Source organism: Bacillus rossius, chromosome 18 (genome assembly GCF_032445375.1).
Source record: "Bacillus rossius redtenbacheri isolate Brsri chromosome 18, Brsri_v3, whole genome shotgun sequence".
NCBI lineage: Eukaryota > Metazoa > Arthropoda > Insecta > Phasmatodea > Bacillidae > Bacillus > Bacillus rossius.
In genome coordinates, this window is record NC_086345.1 from 19,983,016 (window position 1) to 20,005,628 (window position 22,613).

The 22,613-nt window shown below is 39.7% G+C and overlaps 1 protein-coding gene across 1 annotated transcript in view; it reads right to left on the minus strand.

Annotated features, from left to right (window-relative positions):
• Nucleotides 1-6,926: 6,926 nt before the first annotated feature.
• The window catches only part of LOC134541152 (uncharacterized), a 31,920-nt gene continuing 16,233 nt past the window's right edge, over nucleotides 6,927-22,613 (minus strand). Inside the window, exons 8-13 of the mRNA XM_063384366.1 lie at nucleotides 20,619-20,887; nucleotides 19,553-19,754; nucleotides 16,849-17,136; nucleotides 13,502-13,700; nucleotides 12,311-12,426; nucleotides 6,927-9,857 (exon numbers count right to left, since the gene is read on the minus strand). Of these exons, the coding sequence (XP_063240436.1) occupies nucleotides 9,702-9,857; nucleotides 12,311-12,426; nucleotides 13,502-13,700; nucleotides 16,849-17,136; nucleotides 19,553-19,754; nucleotides 20,619-20,887 (1,230 nt within the window). The 3' untranslated portion in view covers nucleotides 6,927-9,701. The remainder of the gene's footprint in view (nucleotides 9,858-12,310; nucleotides 12,427-13,501; nucleotides 13,701-16,848; nucleotides 17,137-19,552; nucleotides 19,755-20,618; nucleotides 20,888-22,613) is intronic.

Genomic DNA, 22,613 nt, shown 5'->3' on the forward strand with positions numbered 1-22,613 from the left:
CCAATCTTTTTTTTTTTTAATAGATACGTCACTACGTCACTGAGAGAGTGTCCGGCTAAAAAAAAGAAATGGGGGAATTTTTCGGAATTGAAACTCTTTCATAGCGGTGTAAAGTCTTTGGTGAGAAATCCTTAGTTTGTAGTTATTATTACCTAACTGAACGCACTAATTTAATTTCGCAAATAGTTTCTGTCTAAGCGCAGAAATATCAACAACCAACCTGTTAAAAAAATCCCTTTTCTTTCCGAATTTTTTATTTAAATCATTTTTCTGATCCCTCTTCTAACAGTCAAGGCCATCGAAAAAATGGAAGAAAAAAATGAAAAATAAGTGGAAAAAGGAAGGGGGGGGGGGGGGGGGGGGTGTTTGTCAGGCAAAAGCACCAGAGAAGCTCGGGTGAATTTCAAAACATTTTAATGCATGAGTTTACATTAATAATGGATCGAAATGAGAAGTTTATTTCTAGTAGAATTCAATAGAAATTTTGCTAGCTGTGCGATGTGCATTTATCATAAGATTTGCAGTTACGGCGGGTAAAGTTTACAATGTATAAGAGGATCTTTTTTTTTTTTTTTAATGTTCAAACACCTTAGTTATCGCTATACGGCATTCGGTAGGAGTGTTCTCGCAAAATGGAACGGAAGTCGACGAACGGAAATGTGCAACAAAAATGGCGGACGCACGTGTAGCAACATAAACCCGTAGTATAAAGTCACTTTTGTAAAGATTAGGGGACATGGCAAACGTACTTATTGGTGCACCAAATGAAACTTTATGATAATGAAACTACCCTGGAATAATACTGGTAAACTAAAATAGTCACAGTGAAAAGTAATTTCACGATTAGAAATACCTATCCAAGAAAACTGACATTAAAATTATTATAATTCATATTCTCTTACTTAATTTCCAATAGATTTGGTAGCACAGCTGTGTAAGGCGCTTTTTTTTGCCAAGGTGCGTGGTTCAAATCCCTTTACTGTAAAATACTTAATTGTACTTTTTAATAAACACATAATATAATTGATATAATAATGTTGAATCAGCTCAATAAGGTAAAAGGTTTGTTTGTTGGAAGTATTTACATGCTGATCTCAGTCGTTCAAGCAAAAACAAAAATACAAACTAATACTGTACTTAGTGTTATAATATATGCTTTGAAATGTTTCATGCTAATATTTTAATAATTTCATGTAAATATAACTTCTAAAGTGTGCTGAAACTTTGTAATATTAACTGTTTAGCGAATTTTAACAACATTAACAGTATTTTATTAAAATTCCTTTTCGTAAATCAGGTCCAAAGCCGGTGTTTTATCGGAGCCGTTTATAATTGTGTTGTTTCGTGCTGCTGACTGGTGATGGATAAAAAAGGCAAGCATCGTTTACGATTCAGGCAGCGAATTCTAGCGGCGGGCACAGAATGTATGTGTGTAATTCGCGTTCAGAAATGTTGGTATTGGAAAAGCGACTATTTTATTTATGTCGCTCTGAATTCTTTTAAAGAATTCTACGTTAAATTGCGCGTCAGAGATTTATGTTTAATTACATTTTTTTTCCTAACCTAAATTAAAACTAAGTGTGTTTGGGAGGGGTCTGGGTTAGGGAGGGAGACTAAGTGCGTCTCAGGCCGAAGCCTATACGCTCTAATCATGCAGGGGTTAGCCATGCGGGAGAGGTAGCATGCATCATGTGCTAGGAAGGGGATTGGCCAGCCATGGCAGCAATTGGCGCCATGACTAACTCCCCTCACTGACCATTCTAGACTAAAAACTAGAGAAGTTGGGCCCAGGTAAAACCTGCATAGACACAAGGAAAACTCTGGGTACTTACATGCGGGATGCAAAATTTCATGCATTATTGACAAGCAGGTTGATTACAGGTAACAGAAGGATGGTCCCGGAAGAAGAGTTGGACAGAGTAAAAAATATCTACTAAGCAAGGGCGGGCACTTGGACATTTTCGTCCGCATTTGGGGGTTTGGGCATGACTGGCCAGAGCTTTATCGCCGCCGTTTCTTCGTATGCTCGGCCGGGAGCGTGTGACAGTGATACCAGGAACTATTTATTTTACCATAACTCGCTATGTGGGAAGTCAATTCAAGATTGCGACCCCGTCACTTTGTTCGAATCATCAGAAACGACGGCGATTTTAAAAGTAATAGTGGCTCTCGGTCCTGCGAGTAGTTAAGTAGCTGTCGCTGTGGTGCTTGGCTTTAATTTATTTATTGTAGATGTCAGGCGGGAGGAAGGTCACCCTTTCCCCGTCAGTTAGGTGGCTAACTGATGTATGGAAGTGTCGTGATGTCCGTATTTAGAGGCTTGTAAAGTATTGCGTCAAAAGTGGCCTAGTTAATCTCGCTGTGTGAGTGTAGTGTTAAGCTCCAAGGCCGCGCGCGACAGCACAGTGACCCCCCCCCCCCCCCCTCCTCAGGTATGTGCCCGGCCAGTCGCCGAGGCATATAATCGTGAAGAGTGTAGAGTTCCGCTGTGGGAAAGAGGTTAGTTAAGCGGGCGATCGCGCGGGATTCTGTCAGTCCGCTCCCGCAGACCGCCAGTGCCCCCCCCCCCCCCCCCCCTCGCGCGTTTGCGCCGCCCCCGAAGCTGACTGTTGCTCCAGTCACTCACCGATTTTCTCGTTATAAAGAGAGCACTATGCTATATACATTGCTGGGCACACTGTCGTTCTCCTCTTTGTGCGATGGTTCGTCCCCCCCCCCCTTTTTTCTCACCCCACAGAACCGAGAGAGATAGATGCACGAAAGAGTAAGACAGAGTGAGTGCGAAAATAAATATAGGTAAAATAGATATAGGTATCCCATACAGTCAGCTGTGAGTGCCTTGAATGTTATATTTTCTACCAGCGCTCTCTCGTTTCTCCTTGTTCAACTATTGGCGTAGAGAGCGTTGTTGAGACAGTCTCTGCATTTCCCGCAGAGATAGCGCTACCTGTTATGAATTTCATAAGTACTTCGTTCAGAGATTTGGCGTGTACCAGACGGCAGAATTGTTTGAAGAAACTGCAACACGCACAGTTTTTTTCTTGACGTGAAAACGTCTAATAAATCGGCACGAAAAAGTGTCCCGTTACGCACATTGTTCCGTAACGCTGTGTCCCGTTACGCTCATTGTACGATTGCGCCGCATCTATCTCTCTTCCACTCGACTGTTTATAAAGTGAAGTGAAAAGTTAATGTGGTTTTCATTGCTTATTACAACAATATCGGCAATAAAGGTTAATTATTCTTGCATTTTAAAAATCTGATTACTAGTATAATTTCAAGTATTTATTCTTTTATTATTCAAATAAGTAAAAAAAAATGATTCAATTTTATTCATAAAAGTATGCAATCATTTCATCAATGCTTTGTTATGAAGTCACGTTTAACTATCGTCCGTAAACCGTCTTTACAGACAACCATTTTTTTTTTCTATGGTGTTGAGTATTTCAACAGTGAGAAATATCTGTCAAGACCAGGTGCCCAGTTCGGACCGAACTGTCTGGACCGACAGTTAGGACTGAACTGTAGCCTTCCCCAGACACGATCAGTCTTGTGGTTGCTGCCGCTGTTGGATGTATCGTTTTATCATAAATACGAGAGAAACTTCAATTGTTGCACTTTTATTTAGAAAAAAACTAAAAAAAAAAAAAAATTGGTTGTCTGTAAAGACGGGTTACGGACGATAGTTTAACGTGACGTCATAACAAAACATTGATGAAATGATTGCATACTTTATGAATAAAATTGAATCATTTTTATTTAAATAATAAAATAATAAATACTTGAAATTATACTACTAATCAGATTTTTAAAATGCAAGAATAATTAACCTTTATTGCCGAAATTGTTGTTGTAATAAGCAATGAAAACCATATTAACTTTTCACTTCACTTTATAAACAGTCAAGTGGAAGAGAGTTAGATGTGGCGCAAAGGTACAATGAGCGTAACGGGACACAGCGTAAAGGAACAATGTGCTTAACGGGATACTTTTTCGTGCATGCAGTCGGCGTTCATCGATTTATTAGACGTCACGTCAAAAATTAATCCTGGAGATGCCCCTGGGCTAAAGCTACCTTCATGGGGCCGACTGGTTAAACGGACAAGCTCTTTCAGAAGGTGTGGATTGGACCCGGGGGGGGGGGGGGGGGGGGGGGGTTTGCTGAAGGCCCCCTCACACACGATCAGTCGGAACAATCAGATGGAACTGAACGGTCGGAACTCGGAACTGACGAACTGACAGCTTCCCATTCAAATCGGACAAAAACAAACTCATTAGGGTAGGTAACCTAAAATCCAAGGGGGAAAAAAACACTGACATTGACAGTTTGTTGTTGTTTCAACTTTTTTTTTTATTTGATATGACTTTGAAGTCAAATCCTTCAAGTCGTATTTAAAATAGGGAAAAGAAATAATAAAAACTTAAACTTATGAAATACTTTTGGTAACGCTGGTTTTGTTTGACTGATGTAATGACTTGAAAACTGATGCATTTTAAAGTAAAACAAATGAAATAATATCGCGAAGCCGACCAAATTGAACTATTCGATTTCGGTTTATTTATTTTTTTATTTATCTGTGCTCCAACGCACACTGTTTTGATAGATATGATTGAACGTTGTACAGAGGTAATAAAGTGCAAATTGACTCTTTGACGTTAGGAACATACCTACATTGTTTAAACAACAATGAGTGCTCGTTTTAGTTAGAAAACGTTTGTATGGGAAAAAGAAAAGGGCTGGTTTTAGGGTTTTTTCCGGCAATTATTCGAATTTTTCTCGCCGTAAAAACCATCTTTGAACTTCAACGAACATTTAAAAAAAAAAAAAATTGGCCAAATTGGTCCAGGCGTTGTTGAGTTATGCGCTTACCAACACATTTTGCGATTCATTTTTATATTATAGATAATGATATTTTTCTTGACCAATGTTCATATCTTGAAAACACTTTAGCTCTCTGCCGTTTCCCCTAATTGAAGGGGGGATACTTACTTATTTTGTGCGCTCCCATCTTGTGCACTTCTTTGCGTTAATTTGTAGTCTGTTTGAACTTTGGGTCCAGGCAGTCTGCAGCTTATGCCTGTTAAATTTAACCTAAATCTGTATTGCATGCTGTGTTAAAATTCAACAAAGTGATAAAAGTCGTTGGCAAGTTTTAACAATCACAAAGGTGGATGTTGCGAGTAAAATGGATTCTGACTGGTCAGTAAAAAAAGACAGACTCAATAAGTTTTCAATTTCAAAACAACATGGAAAATTAATTATAATGGTCATAAAACTGCACTAAAAATGCAGTTTATGTATGTAATACAATTTCTGTCCTAATAATAGCAATACAGTTTTGTCAGTGAAAAATAAACTCAAATATTAACACATCTCGCACATCTGTGGCATATCTTAGGAGCACTTACAACTGAAGTGCGCTCGATAAAAAAAAAATGTTCACAAGCGAGCCACGGTCAATTAGTTAGTCTTGCTGAGATGTTACTGACTTCTTTCCGTTTCCTCTGTTCCCCATAACTAGATGCAAGATTATATGGTGAATAGCGAAATTAATTCAATACACCTTTAAACACCAAAATAGAAGTCAATAACTACACATAACACCTAAATGCAGAGTGACTCACCTGAATTACCTCATAGTTATTAAAATATACAATTTATTTCATATAGGTACCTTTAATTTATCTAGAAACCTCAAATGTTTGGTACTAAATAAAAAAAACTTTATTTTCTATCTATGTATTTATCAAAATAAAGTATATAATATACGTATAGTTGATATCATACAGACATGTGTAAAGGCTGGGGCTTTTAACATTGCATAATGTTTTTTTTTTTTTACTGAATGTTTTAGTTGAAGAATTTTTGTTTAACTTAGGTACTGTTATCAATAAATGTAGTAGTGTTATTAATATTAATGTAAACATTTCCAGTGTCTTACCATGAATGGTTGTAGCAGTCAATCAATGTAATAGTTCTAGATATTTACTTATTATTAAATGAGTTTTAAATTTTAAATGTCAACAACGAAATCCACTATACATTTTAATGACGAAACTTGCGTCTTTATAACACCATAAAATCTTGGCTCCACCTATAACTATGGGACAAGACTTAATGGTTTCATTTTTGCGGATTTTTAGTGGAATCGAATCCAAACCTTTAGCTAGAGACAAGATTTCATGGTTTTATTTTTAGTCATATTCGATTCTTAAAACAAAGAGGTTTTCGGCGTGCTGACGTGTGTGCACGTTTGTGTGTCTGTATGTGCTTCCAATTAAACATGTTTGTGAATGTTTTAAAAAAAATTGATAAAAAAATATTAATGACACAAATTGACGATAGGAAAACATACCAGTTAAGACATTAAGATAACGCATCATAGTTAAGGAAAAGATTACATGGAGATTTGCGATAAAACCAAAACGAAAAGCATGCCAATATACCATAAAGTCCGAAATGCAACTTAAATCACGAAATTAATCAGTACTTTTAATCAAAAGTTAATTCAAATTACAATAATGTAATATTTTAAAACATTAAATTTAATGAACATAATTTATTCAGCATGGAATTTGTACCAAAATATATGCGCTAAATAAATTAGGGAATTTTTTTTTTCTTTTTCTTCACTTTTTTGGTCTTGAATCTGTTATTAACTCATTTTTACATGCTGATGGTAAATTTTTTAAACATTCAAGTACCTAAATACTTGCTGATTTATTTTTATTGTTCTGTTCTAGACATACTTATCACAAAATTATTATATATTGTAAAAGTGCATCATGTATTGGTCAAACTGACACTGTTCTGGTGAAATAAGTACATACTGTTATACATTTGAGCATCATATTTATTCAATAATATGCCATATTTTTTTGAACAAAAAGAATTCATAAAAAAATAAAAAACAATATCACTGAAATCTCCTGTTTAAAAAATGAAATTGGCTTAAAAATAAAACCATTAAGATCTTGTCTCTTCACAGCATGAAAAATTGATACCATTTTGTAACTAGTATGACGTCAATTTCCCTGTGTTTACCAGGTTTTAGATACCTTTACAATTCCCTGAGTTTTCCCTGTTCGCTAGATAGTCCTTTTCTGCAATAATCTTGAGTTCAGAGTTATGCCTTTCAGCCGCCTCTTGACTCTACATTCTATCATTACACCAGCTAACACGTTTAATTTTTTTTGGGTAAGGTAGTACTTTGGGCTTTCAACACACATCAGAAAAATCAAAATTTACTTTAATAATTTTCATATATCACCATAGATACTTTATACAAAAATTCTTGTATGTACAATGCATGCTAAATAGTCACAAAACTAGGTATAACTTTATGAATGATACTTAACAATTTTGTAAGGATTTTTAAACAGAATCATAAATTTTACTATGCAAAAAATAATTAAATAGGTAAAAAGGATGGAGCATGGTTGAATGAAAAAAAAGTTTTTTTTTTTAAAACATATTTGACCAACTGAAATACAGACCAGCTGAAATGAATTGTAGTAATAAATCACAAAATACTGAGACAAGGAGAAAAAAAAATAGCATGATAAAGAGCTTTCACATTTAACTTTCAATTTCAGATTGTGGTCCTATTAAAAAAAAAAAAAAAAAAAGAATAACATACAAGTATTTTGCAAATTTTTGTTTTTAATAAATTCCATTTTATTTTTAAAAAAGGAAGACCTAGTATTCTTGTTTAAACAAAAATTTATTTATTTTACAGTCTACATATTAATGTTTCGGTAACTTGATCTACCTGTCAATAACATAAATATAAATTAAAACACATTCCACAGGTTTTTCCTTTCATTGGTTGTTTTAGAATTTTAATTATCAATTTTATCTCAAAAAATATATATAAAAATAAAATAACCTCTCTTTTTGTTGCGAATTTTGTGAAAAATAACAACACTGTTTTTTTAAGAAAAAAATTACTTCCCCTTTTTCAGTTATCTAGCCATGCATAAATATTAATATCGAGCATTTATACAAGCAAAACTGAGTTCAACATTGTTTTTTTTTCTCTTTAAACAAGCAATTCTATTTGTGCAAAACATACACAACACACAAAAAGCTAAATATTTTCATGAGCAAATCTTAGGCTTCCCATGTTTTAAATGCAAAGCTTCACATCCGAGGCAAAGCTTTGCATCCACAACCAAAGCTTCAAATTAAAACAAACAGCACTTTTCCTGGCAAAGTCAAATCAAATATTAAAAAAGAGCTTCAAATGATTCTCTTAGTCGAAGCTTCGAACAGAACTAGTTTTTCCCTCACGCTAATATATTAGTTTACTCAGCGAAAATTTACAGCACGGTTCTCAAAGAAATGATTAGGCTAAAACTGCGTTTCAAATTAAGATGTACAACTTACTTGATAATGTTCCCTCAACTTTCAAAGTTTTCCCCTGGCATTTCCAGGTATTTTCTGAACACTTTTTAAACTCACCAACTTGACCAGGCTTTCCAAGACCTGTTGAAACTAGTATACATTTCAGGCATGCTTTTATACATATCAAATACTAAGCAGAAGAATTATATTATTGTTTTCAATCATTCTGGTATAGTTTACATGACCTCATTTACATTTTATGTGCATCAGAAAAACCCATAAAGTAGGCATTCTGGCACAGCTACTACAGTGCTACCACCCTTGACACAGTTAACTTGACATACTGTTCCCCATTTTGCGATGGGAGGTGTTTTTGAGATCACGTATAAATTCCTAAAAAAAAAAAAAAAAAAAAAACTTTTTTTTTTTTAATTCTACATACTACTTCCGAAAATAAAAATAATGGGTTGGCTCAAATGTGAAGTTAGTTTTATTCAAAGCAAAATTTTTCTTTGTCAATTGCATAGTGGCATATCGTGTCTTGTGAATTTTGTATATTTTTGAAGACAAACAATGTGAACCAAATTACATAAATAATGCATCTGAATCTTTTGCAGACATTTCAGCTACCTATTAGGGCACTGGGGTTAACGTAAAAGTATTAGCAAATTATTGCATCAGTAATCAGCCCAGCTATAAATCAAAGTGATGGAAAATACAACGCAAATTAAAACTTCGGAAAGAAACAACATTTGTTTTCAAACCAATCATCATACCTATTCATCATAAACACTGTACAGCACCAAAATTTCCTGTTCATTCTTCTACATATGAGCGAGCATAAATAACCAAACCTCTAACACAAATTTAAGTAGAGCAGCCAAAAAGACACTTGTACAACAATTGAACCATAATATCATGCAAATGTGCTTAGAAAAAATTTAATTTTATAAAAAAAGAACACTTTTAAAAAAAATTTTAAAATTAAAACTTAGCTCAGCTATTAATCATGAAATTCCAGCATTTACAGGCATCATACTTGCTGACCGGCATAAATAAAAAAAAATATATATATAAAAATTAAATGTCACAGTTATACATAATTTCTCGTCAAATCGAAACCCAGTTCCAACGATTCACCGCCCGTCAGCAAGGGCCACACAGGAAAACAAAATTTATCAACGGACAAAACAAAATTTATCGAAATAAATAAATAGGGTTTTTTATTTGTCCGAGGGCGAGCGGGGTCTGTCTAGAGATTGTTCCCCGACAAGTCTCCTCGTTGAGCCACATCACTTCAAATTTTTAAGGAAAAGGGGGAACGCACGAGCATGCGCTAACCCCCCCGCCCCAGCTACTCGAACTTCTTCTGGCCCGACGTCAGGTCGAAGATGACCGTCCGCAGCCTCTCGAGGTCGGACAGCTGCGTCGAGAGACGCTGGACCTCCGACTCCTTCTCGTGGATGCTCTTCTCGTGCATCTTGTTGATCATGTTGAGGTTGGCGACCTCCTAGACACAAGACAAGGGGAAAACCTCGAGTCAAGCCACCGCGACTCTTGAAATGCAACGCGACCCACCAAACACAAGACAGGGAAAAACCCTCGAGTCAAGCTACCGCGACTCTTGAAATGCAACGTGACCACCAAACACAAGACAGGAAAAACCTCAAGTCAAGCCACCGCGACTCTTGAAATGCAACGTGACCACCAAACACAAGACAGGGAAAAACCCTCGAGTCAAGCTACCGCGACTCTTGAAATGCAACGTGACCACCAAACACAAGACAGGAAAAATCTCAAGTCAAGCTACCGCGACTCTTGAAATGCAACGCGACCCACCAAACACAAGACAGGGAAAAACCCTCGAGTCAAGCCACCGCGACTCTTGAAATGCAACGCGACCCACCAAACACAAGACAGGGAAAAACCCTCGAGTCAAGCTACCGCGACTCTTGAAATGCAACGCGACCCACCAAACACAAGACAGGGAAAAACCCTCGAGTCAAGCTACCGCAACTCTTGAAATGCAACGTGACCACCAAACACAAGACAGGAAAAATCTCAAGTCAAGCTACCGCGACTCTTGAAATGCAATGTGGCCACTAAACACAAGACAGGAAAAATCTCAAGTCAAGCTACCGCGACTCTTGAAATGCAATGTGGCCACTAAACACAAGACAGGAAAAATCTCAAGTCAAGCTACCGCGACTCTTGAAATGCAACGTGACCACCAAACACAAGACAGGAAAAATCTCAAGTCAAGCTACCGCGACTCTTGAAATGCAATGTGGCCACTAAACACAAGACAGGAAAAATCTCAAGTCAAGCTACCGCGACTCTTGAAATGCAACGCGACCCACCAAACACAAGACAGGGAAAAACCCTCGAGTCAAGCTACCGCAACTCTTGAAATGCAACGTGACCACCAAACACAAGACAGGAAAAATCTCAAGTCAAGCTACCGCGACTCTTGAAATGCAATGTGGCCACTAAACACAAGACAGGAAAAATCTCAAGTCAAGCTACCGCGACTCTTGAAATGCAATGTGGCCACTAAACACAAGACAGGAAAAATCTCAAGTCAAGCTACCGCGACTCTTGAAATGCAATGTGGCCACTAAACACAAGACAGGAAAAATCTCAAGTCAAGCTACCGCGACTCTTGAAATGCAATGTGGCCACTAAACACAAGACAGGAAAAATCTCAAGTCAAGCTACCGCGACTCTTGAAATGCAATGTGACCACCAAACACAAGACAGGAAAAACCTCAAGTCAAGCTACCGCGACTCTTGAAATGCAATGCGAACGACTAAAAATTTTTGATTGTGAGTTTACCGGAAAAAATATCTCCTGGGGGGTACTAAAAATCGCAATTCCAAACACACAGAAATTTTAAAAAATTATTCAAACGAGTGAATTCATAAGATATTTACTAGAAGATTTATCTGGTGTCGCCTTTTTGTCAGTGGAGTGATTTGCATGTAACTTTTTTTTTTTTGAAACAGCGAGCTGCAATTAGAAGGGGAAAAAAAAAAAGGGGCAGCAATTATAAAGGAAGGATGAGGAGAGTAAAGGTATAGCTGGATAGCAGCCACATACCAAAGTGTTATATCATATCATCTGTCACGCCTGATGACATCCCCCCCCCCTCCCCGACCTAAAGGTTCAGAAAGCCGTAAACAAAGTGGCATAAGTGACGCAGTTCACAGGAAGATCGTGTAGTTTTTATACTATGCGGAGGTTCAGGAGGCAGTAATTACGAGTGATCTATAAAGTGGCTTAAGTGACACAAATACAAGGCTGATAATAAGTTTGTAAGGTTAAGTGGCAAATATTACAATTTGTTTACCTTCATTTAACTTTATAAAACTACATTTTGATTTAAATTGTATTTTTAAAATTGCAGTGAAAAATAAAGGATTTAATTTACAGCTTTAAATGTTACATGATTTTCAAATGCTGTGAACAGGATTTATAAACTAAATTTGAAAGGTGAGTATGTTTACAAAATCCTGGTAAAAAAAATTTAAAAACTTTTTCCGGATCTTTTATAAAATTTCCTTATTATTTTTTGGTCATTCACAAATTTTTTTTAACTAAAAAAGAATATTATAAATAATAAGAAATAGAGTTACTATTTGTAGGAATGAGTCAATTTTTATGTTAGAAAGCTAAAACCGTTCCAGAGATAATTTCCACATGATTCAAGTGGAAAATTTACATATATTTATATTTAATGTAAATCTATAAATTTAAGTAAGGTGTAAAAAAAAATTGGTGTTATATTTTGGGACTTTTTTCACAATTTTTGTGTCGTGCAGTTCACTTTTTTTACTTTTCTGTGACTTAAGTGAGCTGTAGACACCCATGAAAGAATCATCATAACTCGTGGGGAATGCGAAAAATAAAAAAATGAAGGAAAATGTCAAATCCAGGAATGAATAAATACCACATCTACTCACGGTTTTCAGAGCATCATTTTGCTTCCTGGTTTCGGCGATCTCACTGTCTCGATCCTGGATTATCCTCTCTCGCTTCGATATTCTTTCTTCCAGCTTACCCTTCAACTTGATCAGGTCTGAAACACAGTAAGCATATTCAGGAAACTACACGCCTAAGAAATTCCTCTTATAGCTGAAACAAATTTTTTATTTAAAAAAAAAAAGTTACCAATTAAAGGAAATGATGTTAGGATGATGAATTAATTAGCAGGGGCTAACACCTCGTCAACATCATGCCTCCGTCATCAGAGACGAAATGAGGTGATAAGCTTGGAATGAAGCACCGAGAGAATGTATTCGGAAGAAGTAAAAGAGGAAGAGGAGGAGGAGGGGGGGGGGGGGGGGAGAGGGAACAGGAATACCCCGAGAAAACCTGCGGCTCATGTCAACTCTGCCATGTCTCCCGCTTGTGAGAAATCCGTATTCGACCGCGGTGGAGGGCGTGCGATACGACTGAAAATGTACCGATTCAAAGAATTATGCAGATATGCCAATACGCTGATATAACTGTTGCCGATTCACCAATTCCAAATGAATACGGGAAGAAAAAAAAAATTTGGTTAAAAAATTTGGCACAGCTCTAGATAAGACCACCCAAACACCTTAGATTAAGGCCCCCCTATTTCCTGGGCACACATACAATGTGGAGAGATTCAGAAGAAACCATACAATCTGAAAACTGCTCAAGATATGCTAATGGCGCATGAAGTTTGAACCACAATTTAGACAATTGGAAAAAGGTCCCCCCCCCCTTTTTTTTGCAACTGTTATTACTTATTCACTTTTACATTACAACGTTAGTACATTTTTCAAGCATGAAAATAGAAATACTTAACAGGTTTATTATATTTGTTCCAAATAGTTCGACACAATTAGTTGATTACTACAAATCATTATATTGTAAAACTGCATCAAGTATCAGTCAAAATTACAATGATTTAGAAAAAATAGTATAATGGAGCATTTAAGTATCATATTTGTCCAGTAAAGAGCTCAAAGATTTTAAAAGTCAGTTCCGGGTCTGGTATTTTAAAGGAGCTGAAACCAGAACCGAAAAATCACAGGCCTAACTACAATTGAAAGTAGCACATACCATTTACACGACCAAAAACTACTGGTTGCAGCCGTGGGGCAACACAAAAATGTTTTTACCTGCGTATTTCAACATCACGTCTTTGTGGCTGCTTTCCAGAGAGCTGTACTGCAACTTCATGTCATTCTCCTTGCTGTGCAGCGACTCTATGGCCATCTTGGCCGACTGGAGCTCGTTCTCCTTCAAGGCGAACGCCTTCCGCAGATCCTCTATCGTGTTGTTCAACTCGTTCACGACTGCTTTCCTGTTCTTGAATTCCTACAAAAAGAATTTTAAAAAAAAATTAAAAAGTTGGTGTTCCTCTGTCCATGATTCTTGGATTTTCTGAAGACTACAAGCATATAAATATTAATTCGAAATAAGAGCTGGTACTGCTTCTAGCCAACACGCACATTAATACAATTTTCGCTGTTACAGAAAATCCACAGGATGTCTCGCCAACATACAGTCTATCGAGTGGATGCTGCCTCACATCCAAGTCAACACGGTCGAACTTATCAAGTTGCTGAAGAACATAGAAAATGGCAAGAACATTGAGGTGCCATTCCACCAGTTTCTCTGTCCCCACAAGGCAAAGAGAGACACAGCTTGTAAGCTCACCGAACGAAAAATTAGTCACCCCTGGGGAAACCATTACAAGCATTATTTACTACCGTGTAACCCCGCCTCTGGACTTGATAACCGCCTCGATTCGGTTACGAAGTGAGTTCACAAAGTTGTAGCAGGTACCACGCATCCAGGTTAACGCCACTCGCTGAGGATTTGATCTTGCAATTCCACCAAATTGCGGGGATGCTGATATCGGGTATTTTACACATGTTCCATAAAGTCCCACAAGATTTTGAATGGGGTTCCAAGTCAAGGTGATTTTGTAGGCCAAAAAAGGATGTAATAGGGGTGGGGGGAGTGTTCACAAAACCCAGCCACATATGCGTCCAGCCCGATGAACTTGTTGCCATCTTGAAAGACATCATGCAAATGATGTTGGCTGAAAGGCAACACCTTCCATCCAGAATGTTTAAATAAACATGCTGGTTCGTGATAGTGGTCGCCGCGGTGAGTGGGGCCAAATCCGTGATGCCCCCACAAGACATCACAGACCCACCTCCATCTTGAACCTGACCTTGCACACACCCAGGACGAAATGCTTCATTTGGCTTTCGGTGGCACTTGACGACGTCGCATCATTGGAACAAAGGCAAAAAAGCGATTCGTTCCGCCAGTCAGCTAATGTTTGCAGCTCTATGTGCTTCTGTGAGCAATGGCCTCTTGCGAGGCGGCAACTTCCAGATGTCCATTGCATGGAGTTCCCGTCGCAGGTTGGGATGGACCTTCATCTACTGACTGCAGGAATTCCTGTCGGTTTCGGAAGCGATTTTGGTTCGCAAGATGTGAGAAACGCGTCTCCGGCCCCTCCGAGTCTTGTGATCTTTCTCCGACCACAATTCTGACGCCGTGTTTCGTGGCCACCACTGCTTGTAGGTTGTAGGCATGTTGAACAGTCCACTGCGAAAACACCAACAAATCCAGCAACTTCTCGCGCCGTATGGCCGTGGGCCACTGCCAAACAGGATTGCCTCCTTTTTGCCTCTCTTGTCACATCCTCACCTCTACCCATGTTGACGTACACTGTCCGCTCGAAACATCGATGTCTCTACTGCCCTATGCTCACGCAGAGGCAATGCACATGCGGTTGAGCACGGAACTCGTTCGCATGCAACGTCTGTACAGGCTTAATGATTCATCTGTGCATGTGCACAAGGGTAACTTTTTTTTTTGTCGAGTGAGCTTGTTTCTGCGAGTTTAAAAAAAAACATTGAAAAATCTAAGTCAAATGTTTTAAAACATAAGTCTGTGAACAAAAAAAAAAAGTATTTTTATTACAAAAGTAAACATGCATTACCTCAAAAACTACATTTGCATGTGAAAATTCTATTTAAAAGTTGACAAATCTAAATATTTCAGAGTATGCATGAGTTTTGTGCTACCTAACAAATAAAATACCCTCTAATATTTGCAGCCAATTTTGCAGATTTATGGGTCCCCAATTTTTTGAACACTTTGATTTCTATGTACTGACTTAAAATGGAAATGAAGTCGGGTTACTTGTTTAGAAAATGTAACCCCCTGCAACGTAAGTAGTGTGGACCTATGTTTATAAATCTGTTCACTTTATTTCTCAATTTCCTGACTTTGGCTTTTTGCATTTACCAAATAAATAAAAAAAAATCCGTAAAGCAATTCAAGTATATCAGGAATGTCAGTCATGCTCAAGACAATATATGAACTGGAACATAAAAGAAGATTAAAAAAAAAAAAAAAAAAAAACTTATACATTAGTACATTCAATCATGATATTTGAATAAAGCTTTAAAACATTCAAGGCTAGCAAACTAAGCAGTTATTCATGAGCCCAACTGATTGATAATTTTTTACAAATTTTTTTAAATTTCTTGGTTAAATTTTTTTTATTGAGTTTATTTTTTTTCTGTATATTAGTATGCTACATGGCTACACGATAAGGTTGTGGATGAGTTGAATGGGTAAATGATGTAATGTACGAGTAGATGGGTAGATGATGTCATGGATGAGGATGTGGGTAGATAATGAGGTCATGGATGAAGAGGTGGGTAGATGATGTTGTGGATAAGGTATTGGGTGGATATTGAGGTTGTATATGAGGAAGTGGGTAGATGATGAGCTTGTGGATGAGACAGTGCATAGATGAAGAGAGGTACGTGATGAGGTCGTGGAAAAGGAAGTGGGTAGATGATGAGGTTGTTGACAAGGAGGTGGGAAGATGATGAGGTTATATAAACAATGAGGTTGTAGATAATGAGGTTGTTGTTGAGGAAATAAGTACATGATGAGGTCATGGACGAAGATGTGGTTAAATTATGAGGCCTTGGCCGAGGAGGTGGGTAAATAACGAGGCCTTGGCCGAGAAGGTGGGTAAATGACGAAGCCTTGGCCGAGGAGGTGGGTAAATGACGAGGCCTTGGCCGAGGAGGTGGGTAAATGATGAGGCCTTGGCCAATTAGGTGAGTAAATGATGAGGCCTTGGCCGAGGAGGTGGGTAAATAATAAAGCCTTGGCCGAGGAGGTGGGTAAATGATGAGGCCTTGGCCAATGAGGTGGGTAAATGACGAGGTCCCGGACGAGGAGGTGGGTAAATGATGAGGCCTTGGCCAAGGAGGTGGGTAAATGATGAGGCCTTGGCCGAGGAGGTGGGTAAATGACGAGGTCCCGGACGAGGAGGTGGGTAAATGATGAGGCCTTGGCCAAGGAGGTGGGTAAATGATGAGGCCTTGGCCGAGGAGGTGGGTAAATGACGAGGTCCCGGACGAGGAGGTGGGTAAATGATGAGGTCTCGGACGAGGAGGCGGGCGGACTCGGCGGGTGGCACCTCGATCAGCTTGCACTGGGTCTTGTCGGCGACGTCCTGGGACTGCTGCAGGCGCTCCTGGAGGGCCGCCTTCTCGGCCCGCAGCCCCTCGACGCACTGCTGGCTGCCGTACAGCAGCTGGTGGTGGCGGGAGATCTCGGCCGCGAGCTGGGCCACGCGGTGCTGCATCTGCGTCGCGTGCTCGTTGGCCGCCTCCAGGCTCGACAGCAGCACCCGCTCCGAGTGCTCCATCGCCGCCAGCTTGTACTCGTACAGCTCCATCACGGAGGACGTCATTATGTCCTGGATCTGCCCTCACACACACAGTCACACTCATAGTTCCGACCATTGGCGTAGCGGTGTTCATATAGTTGGGGGGGGGGGGGGGGGGACAAATAATGATTTTGATGTCATGTAAACCCATTCCCCCTCTTACTAAGACGGGGGGTCCGGGGGTCCTCCACCGGAAAATTTTGATTTTAAAAGTGCAAAATAGCGCCTTTTAAGCAGTTTTTGTATCTAACCATTGAATACATCGATGTTAAAATTATTATTGTTTCCTTAAGACAAAATTTGATGAGTGAAGAAATTACAAATAAAGTTGGGCAGAATAATATTATAAAATAAAAATATCACGGTCTAGAAAGTTGGGGGGGGGGGGGGGGGACAGTCCCCTCCACCCAAAAAGTTCAGGGGGACACGTCCCCCCTGTCCCCCCTACGCCCCTGGTTCCGACTCACGTGCCAAGTTGATAGTTCCTAGCAATTAGTCAGATCATTTTTCAAGTGAAAACTTCTATAGGAAGGTATGGTAGGGAGTAAATTCTTGTAAGTCGCCATCGACATGGTCACGTGCGTGTTAACGATAACACTACATCTGTTCAAATAGTGTTTTTTTTTTCTTTTCAATTTTTATTTTAAATCTTAAGTATTCAGCAGTAAAAAGTGAGTATAAAATAAATTAATACAGTCTCATATAGATACATAGTTTGAATAACAAAGAAAACGGAGTCTTTGTAGCAATAAAACCTAAAAAATTAAGAACATAATTTTTTTTTAATACCTACAATTATTACTATGCAATGCGTATTTTATAGTAATTTAGGAGTTATTTTTATATTTAAACCACGAATAGTACCTCGAATCTAACCTTCAAATCCAATTATTGCTCTAAAGGGGCAAAACTAAAGTTGTATATAATAAAAAAAAATTATTATTATGTCGTTAAATACTAAACACTTTAATAATAAATTTCACAAACTAAGGATGTTGACTCTTTACATAAGTTAATTATGTTTACATAATTATTTATTTAAACCACAAAATCTTGGGGAACAGTAATAGTATAGGTACAAACAAAGACATAAATATACTAAATAAACTTTGATAGTGGTCAGCGTTGAATTACCTATACATTTTCTCCAATACTCTCATTTGTGATCTCTTCTCTAGAATCTCAAATCTTTCGACGAGGTATTGGATATTGAAAGGTCTCTGAGATTTTGAGGATTTGACCAGCCCACCAATAAAATTTTGATCTAAGAACTATCGAATTTACCCTAAAATAATATGAATCTCAATGTAATGCAACCCCAAACTTTTTGATCATGAGTTTATGAAAAAATGTTTTATGGGGTGAAAAAAAAAATTACAAATTCACCCACACACAGGAATTAAAAAATTATTTAAATTACGAAATTCATAAAAAATTTCACTAAGAGCTTTCCTGATGGCACTTTCTGTCACTAGAGTAATTTACATGGCCTTTTATTTAAAAATCAAGCTGGGCAATCAGGAAAAAAAAAATAAAAAAATTAGAGAGTTTTGTAGCTGTAATTCAAAAGCCATCCATCAGATAGCCAAGAAAGCTGTGATATACAGTGGTAGAATGGGAGTGTGTGAGGATGGGTGGGGGTGCGTGAGGAGGGGAGGGGATGCGTGAGGAGGGGAGGGTATGCGTGAGGAGGGGAGGGGATGCGTGATGAGGGGAGGGGATGCGTGAGGAGGGGAGGGGTTGTGTGAGGAGGGGAGGGGATGTGTGAGGAGGGGGAGGGGGGTGTGTGAGGAGGGGAAGGGTGTGTGTAGGAGGGGGAGGGGGTGTGTGAGAAGGGGAAGAGGGTGTGTGAGGAGGGGAAGAGGGTGTGTGAGGAGGGGAAGGGGGGGGTGTGATGAGGAGGAGGGGTGTATGTGAGGAAGGGGGGGGGGGTTGTATGTGAAAAAGGGGGGGGGGGGTGTTTGTATGTGAGGAGGGGGGGGGGGTTGTATGTGTGGAAGGAGGGGGGGGGGGGGGGTGCCTAGGCTACAGCTGCAGTAAACTGACCGCCCTTCCCTCCCTTTCACAGTTATCCTGTCTCATCTGTCACACCTCCGGTCCTCTCCCCCCCCCCCTTTTTATCCCTCCCTGAGGTTCAGAAAGCTGGAAACAAAGAGTGGACTAATCACTAACGTACTTATACGAACACCAGGAACAAAAAAAAATCAAATAAAAAAATTGATTTTACAGTCTGCTGAGGGGTTGCCGTGTACTTTTTTTTTTTTAATTGTGCGACTTGGTGCCTTCTTGCACCACCCGTCGGACCTCGGGACAGCGCCGCGATCTCCGGACCGAACGGACAGTTAACGCGTCATCGTGGGCGTCGGTTCGAGCGTCGATGCGCGTGCGCTCGAACACGGTCCGGAGCGATGGCAGATGGGGGACGACAGGTCGAGTAGAGGTTGGCACGCACCTGGTTCTTCTCGGCCAGCTCCTTGAACTGGGCCAGCAGGCCGTCCAGCCGCTGCTCCTGGGCCAGGCTCAGCAGGGGCCGCATGTCGAAGGGCCCCGCGCCGCCGCCGCCCTCCCGGGGCGCCGCCGCGGGCTTGCCCCGCCCCGCCGGGATCAGCACCAAGGGGTCCAGGTCGCTCAGCGACCTCGCCAGCAGGGACAGCCTGCGCCAAACCACATGCCGCGGTGCGACGGTGACGCGGGAAAGGGAAAGAGGCGACACTGTGCTGCAAACGGCGATAAAAAAAAAAGAAACAACGGCGAAACCGAAGTCAATACACTGCATAATACTGAAATGTAGCGAACCGACGATAGATTATAGGGTGAACAATGATGAAACCAAAATAACAGGGAAACTAAAAGTCAAAAACACTGTAAAAAACTGACTACAGATAAGAGGCAAGATTATACACCGTGAACAGCGATAAAACCGAAATGACTGCGTAGCTGGAGTCAGCACAATGCCGAACACCGAAATGTTAAGTCAATACGCTGCATAACTCTGCAGTGAACTGATAATAGATAGAAACAGGGGCGTAGACGGGGTGCGGGGGGGGGGGGGGGGGGGGGGGGGGCGGTTCAACCTCCCCCCCCCCCTAGCACCAAATCTTTAATTAATTTCTTATCCATCCATTTCATATTAAAATTAATAAAATTTTTACCATTACAATATTTAAATTTAAGTACCGAAAACTGCTAAAATAGCACTATTTTACAACTTAAAATCCAAATTTTCCCGGGGGAGGACCACCGGACCCCCCGCTTTAATACGGTGGAGGGGGGGGGGGGAGGAGGAGCACATGCTCCTTAACACCCCCCATACACAAATCCTGGCTACGCCACTAGATAGAAACAAGATTATACAGTGAACAGGAGGGGCAAAAAAAAAAAAAAAAAACAGTAAAACCGGGCGAGGAAAGAGAGTGAAAGAAAAAGAGAGAAAAAGGATACGGCAACAGTGAAAAGAAGGAAAAAAGAAAACAGGATATACAAAACATACAGTAGAGAGACAGAGAGAGACAGATCACCTCTCGGCGGAGAAGCCCACGGTGGACGTGAGCGCGAGGACCTTCATCCGCACGTCGAGGGGGCCGGAGTAGAGCGCCGTGGCGAGCACGGCCTGGACCGAGCGCCGGCCCAGCAGGTCCGAGTAGCACGACATCCACCCACTGTCGTGCGCCGCCAGCCCCGACACGAAGTCCAGCGCGTGCACGTAGAGGGCCACGAGATCGGGCGAGCGGCAGTCCTCCGCAGCGGAGTCCGCGCCCAGCAGGGGCGCAAACACCTTGCGCAGCGTCTGCAAACAACCACCAGATGCCGTGCCGGTCGCACGCAGGACCGGATTGAGAATAGTTTTTTTTACGTTTCACGTAAACGGCTTACTTAAGCGAACGGGGCATTATTTTTTTTTTTTTCGAAAAAAATGTTAGGAAAGTAATTTTTAGAGTGTATTTGCGTGTTAAATAATGGTGCCGGAAGTTTTAACTCGCTGCATATTACTAGAAATTAGCCTTCGAAAAAGTGCCCGTTGATCAATTTTTTCCCCCCGCGAATTAATGCACCATCCCATTTTATTCGTTACATTCATCATTCTTATATTTTTTTGACGATCGCACACCGATTTTCAGGCGAATTGGTTCTTTAATATGAAAGTTATATTTAATTTTGATAATTCGTTACTGTACAAACAATGGCGCCGCCTGTACTCCAGCAACTACATGCTAATTCCATGTTCCGCGACACGTATTTTCCTTCGTTTTTCGCGAGGGGCGTTATTTTTAACGGATTCTACGAAAATTTTCATGTCCAATGCCTAAAAAATGTCACATAATTTCGACATAATTTCGAGCCCGAGAGGTCGTGAAAAAGTAAAATATTGTCTAAGAATTTAAATCTCGTCTTCATTATGTTCAGGCCACGCCCCTCGCGGGCGTCTGGGCCAGAGATTAAAACGTATTTTGATCCGAAAACGTGATAATTCTCGTACCAACTTAAGCCCGCCTCACACGGTACAATATTCCTTACAATATTGTATGCTAGGAGTCGTACTGGCTCCACTACTTGTTTCTTCATTCGAATTCAAACTGGATATGCACGCTTTTTGAAGAAAGGGGCTTTGATAAGAGCATCGTTGGCTTGCATATCAAGCAAGCATCATTTCGAAATCTGTATTAGTTAATAAGTTATAAGCAAAATGAAAATATAATTGAATCTTATGATGTTAACGCGGGTTGCGTAGTGCCCCTGAAACACTGGAGAGCCCTCTTCAAGGGAGAATTTTATGGGAAAAGATGCACACCATTTTGGTTTCAATTGCGTCTAGGCTTCTCTCTTCACGAAACACACATAATTTTTCAAAGCCAATCCGAGGGCCGAACCTATGTTAAATCCAAATTGCAATTTTATTTGGGTTTTTTTTTTACGTCACTTATGTTCTGTACAATGACCAGGGGTCTACAAGTACTCAATAATTATTAAATAATTTGACATATGGCTAAACATTTCAAATTGAATTTTTTTTACTTCAACATATTTGTTACCAATAGATAGACGTACACCATGTTGGAAACATAGAAAGCGAATAACTGTGTGTAGGAACACAGTAGCTGCCAAGAATGTTCCACTCTTTTTCTGTCCACCTTGCTGGGCTTTAGGAGTCTTTTCTGTGAGTGTGCGACCAGACGTTTTCCACGAGATATATACAACTTGATGTAAGCTTTTGGACATACGCCATTGCTAAGCACATGTAAGTCTGTAGAAGAAAATTACAAAAAACACAAATGACAAAAACACAAATAAAGCAAAAAATTGCTGTTGTCAGGATATAAACACCACACAATACTCCACAACAGGAATATGGTCAACAAAACAAAGAAAAAACATAGAAAATGGACTAACAGAACGAAAAAAAACCCACAAATGATGACAGCACAAAAATACCGAAACCAAAAAATTCAGCACAACAGTTGAAACGAGACAAAAACACAGCAAAACGAAAAGACTAAACAAATACAATTGTGAAA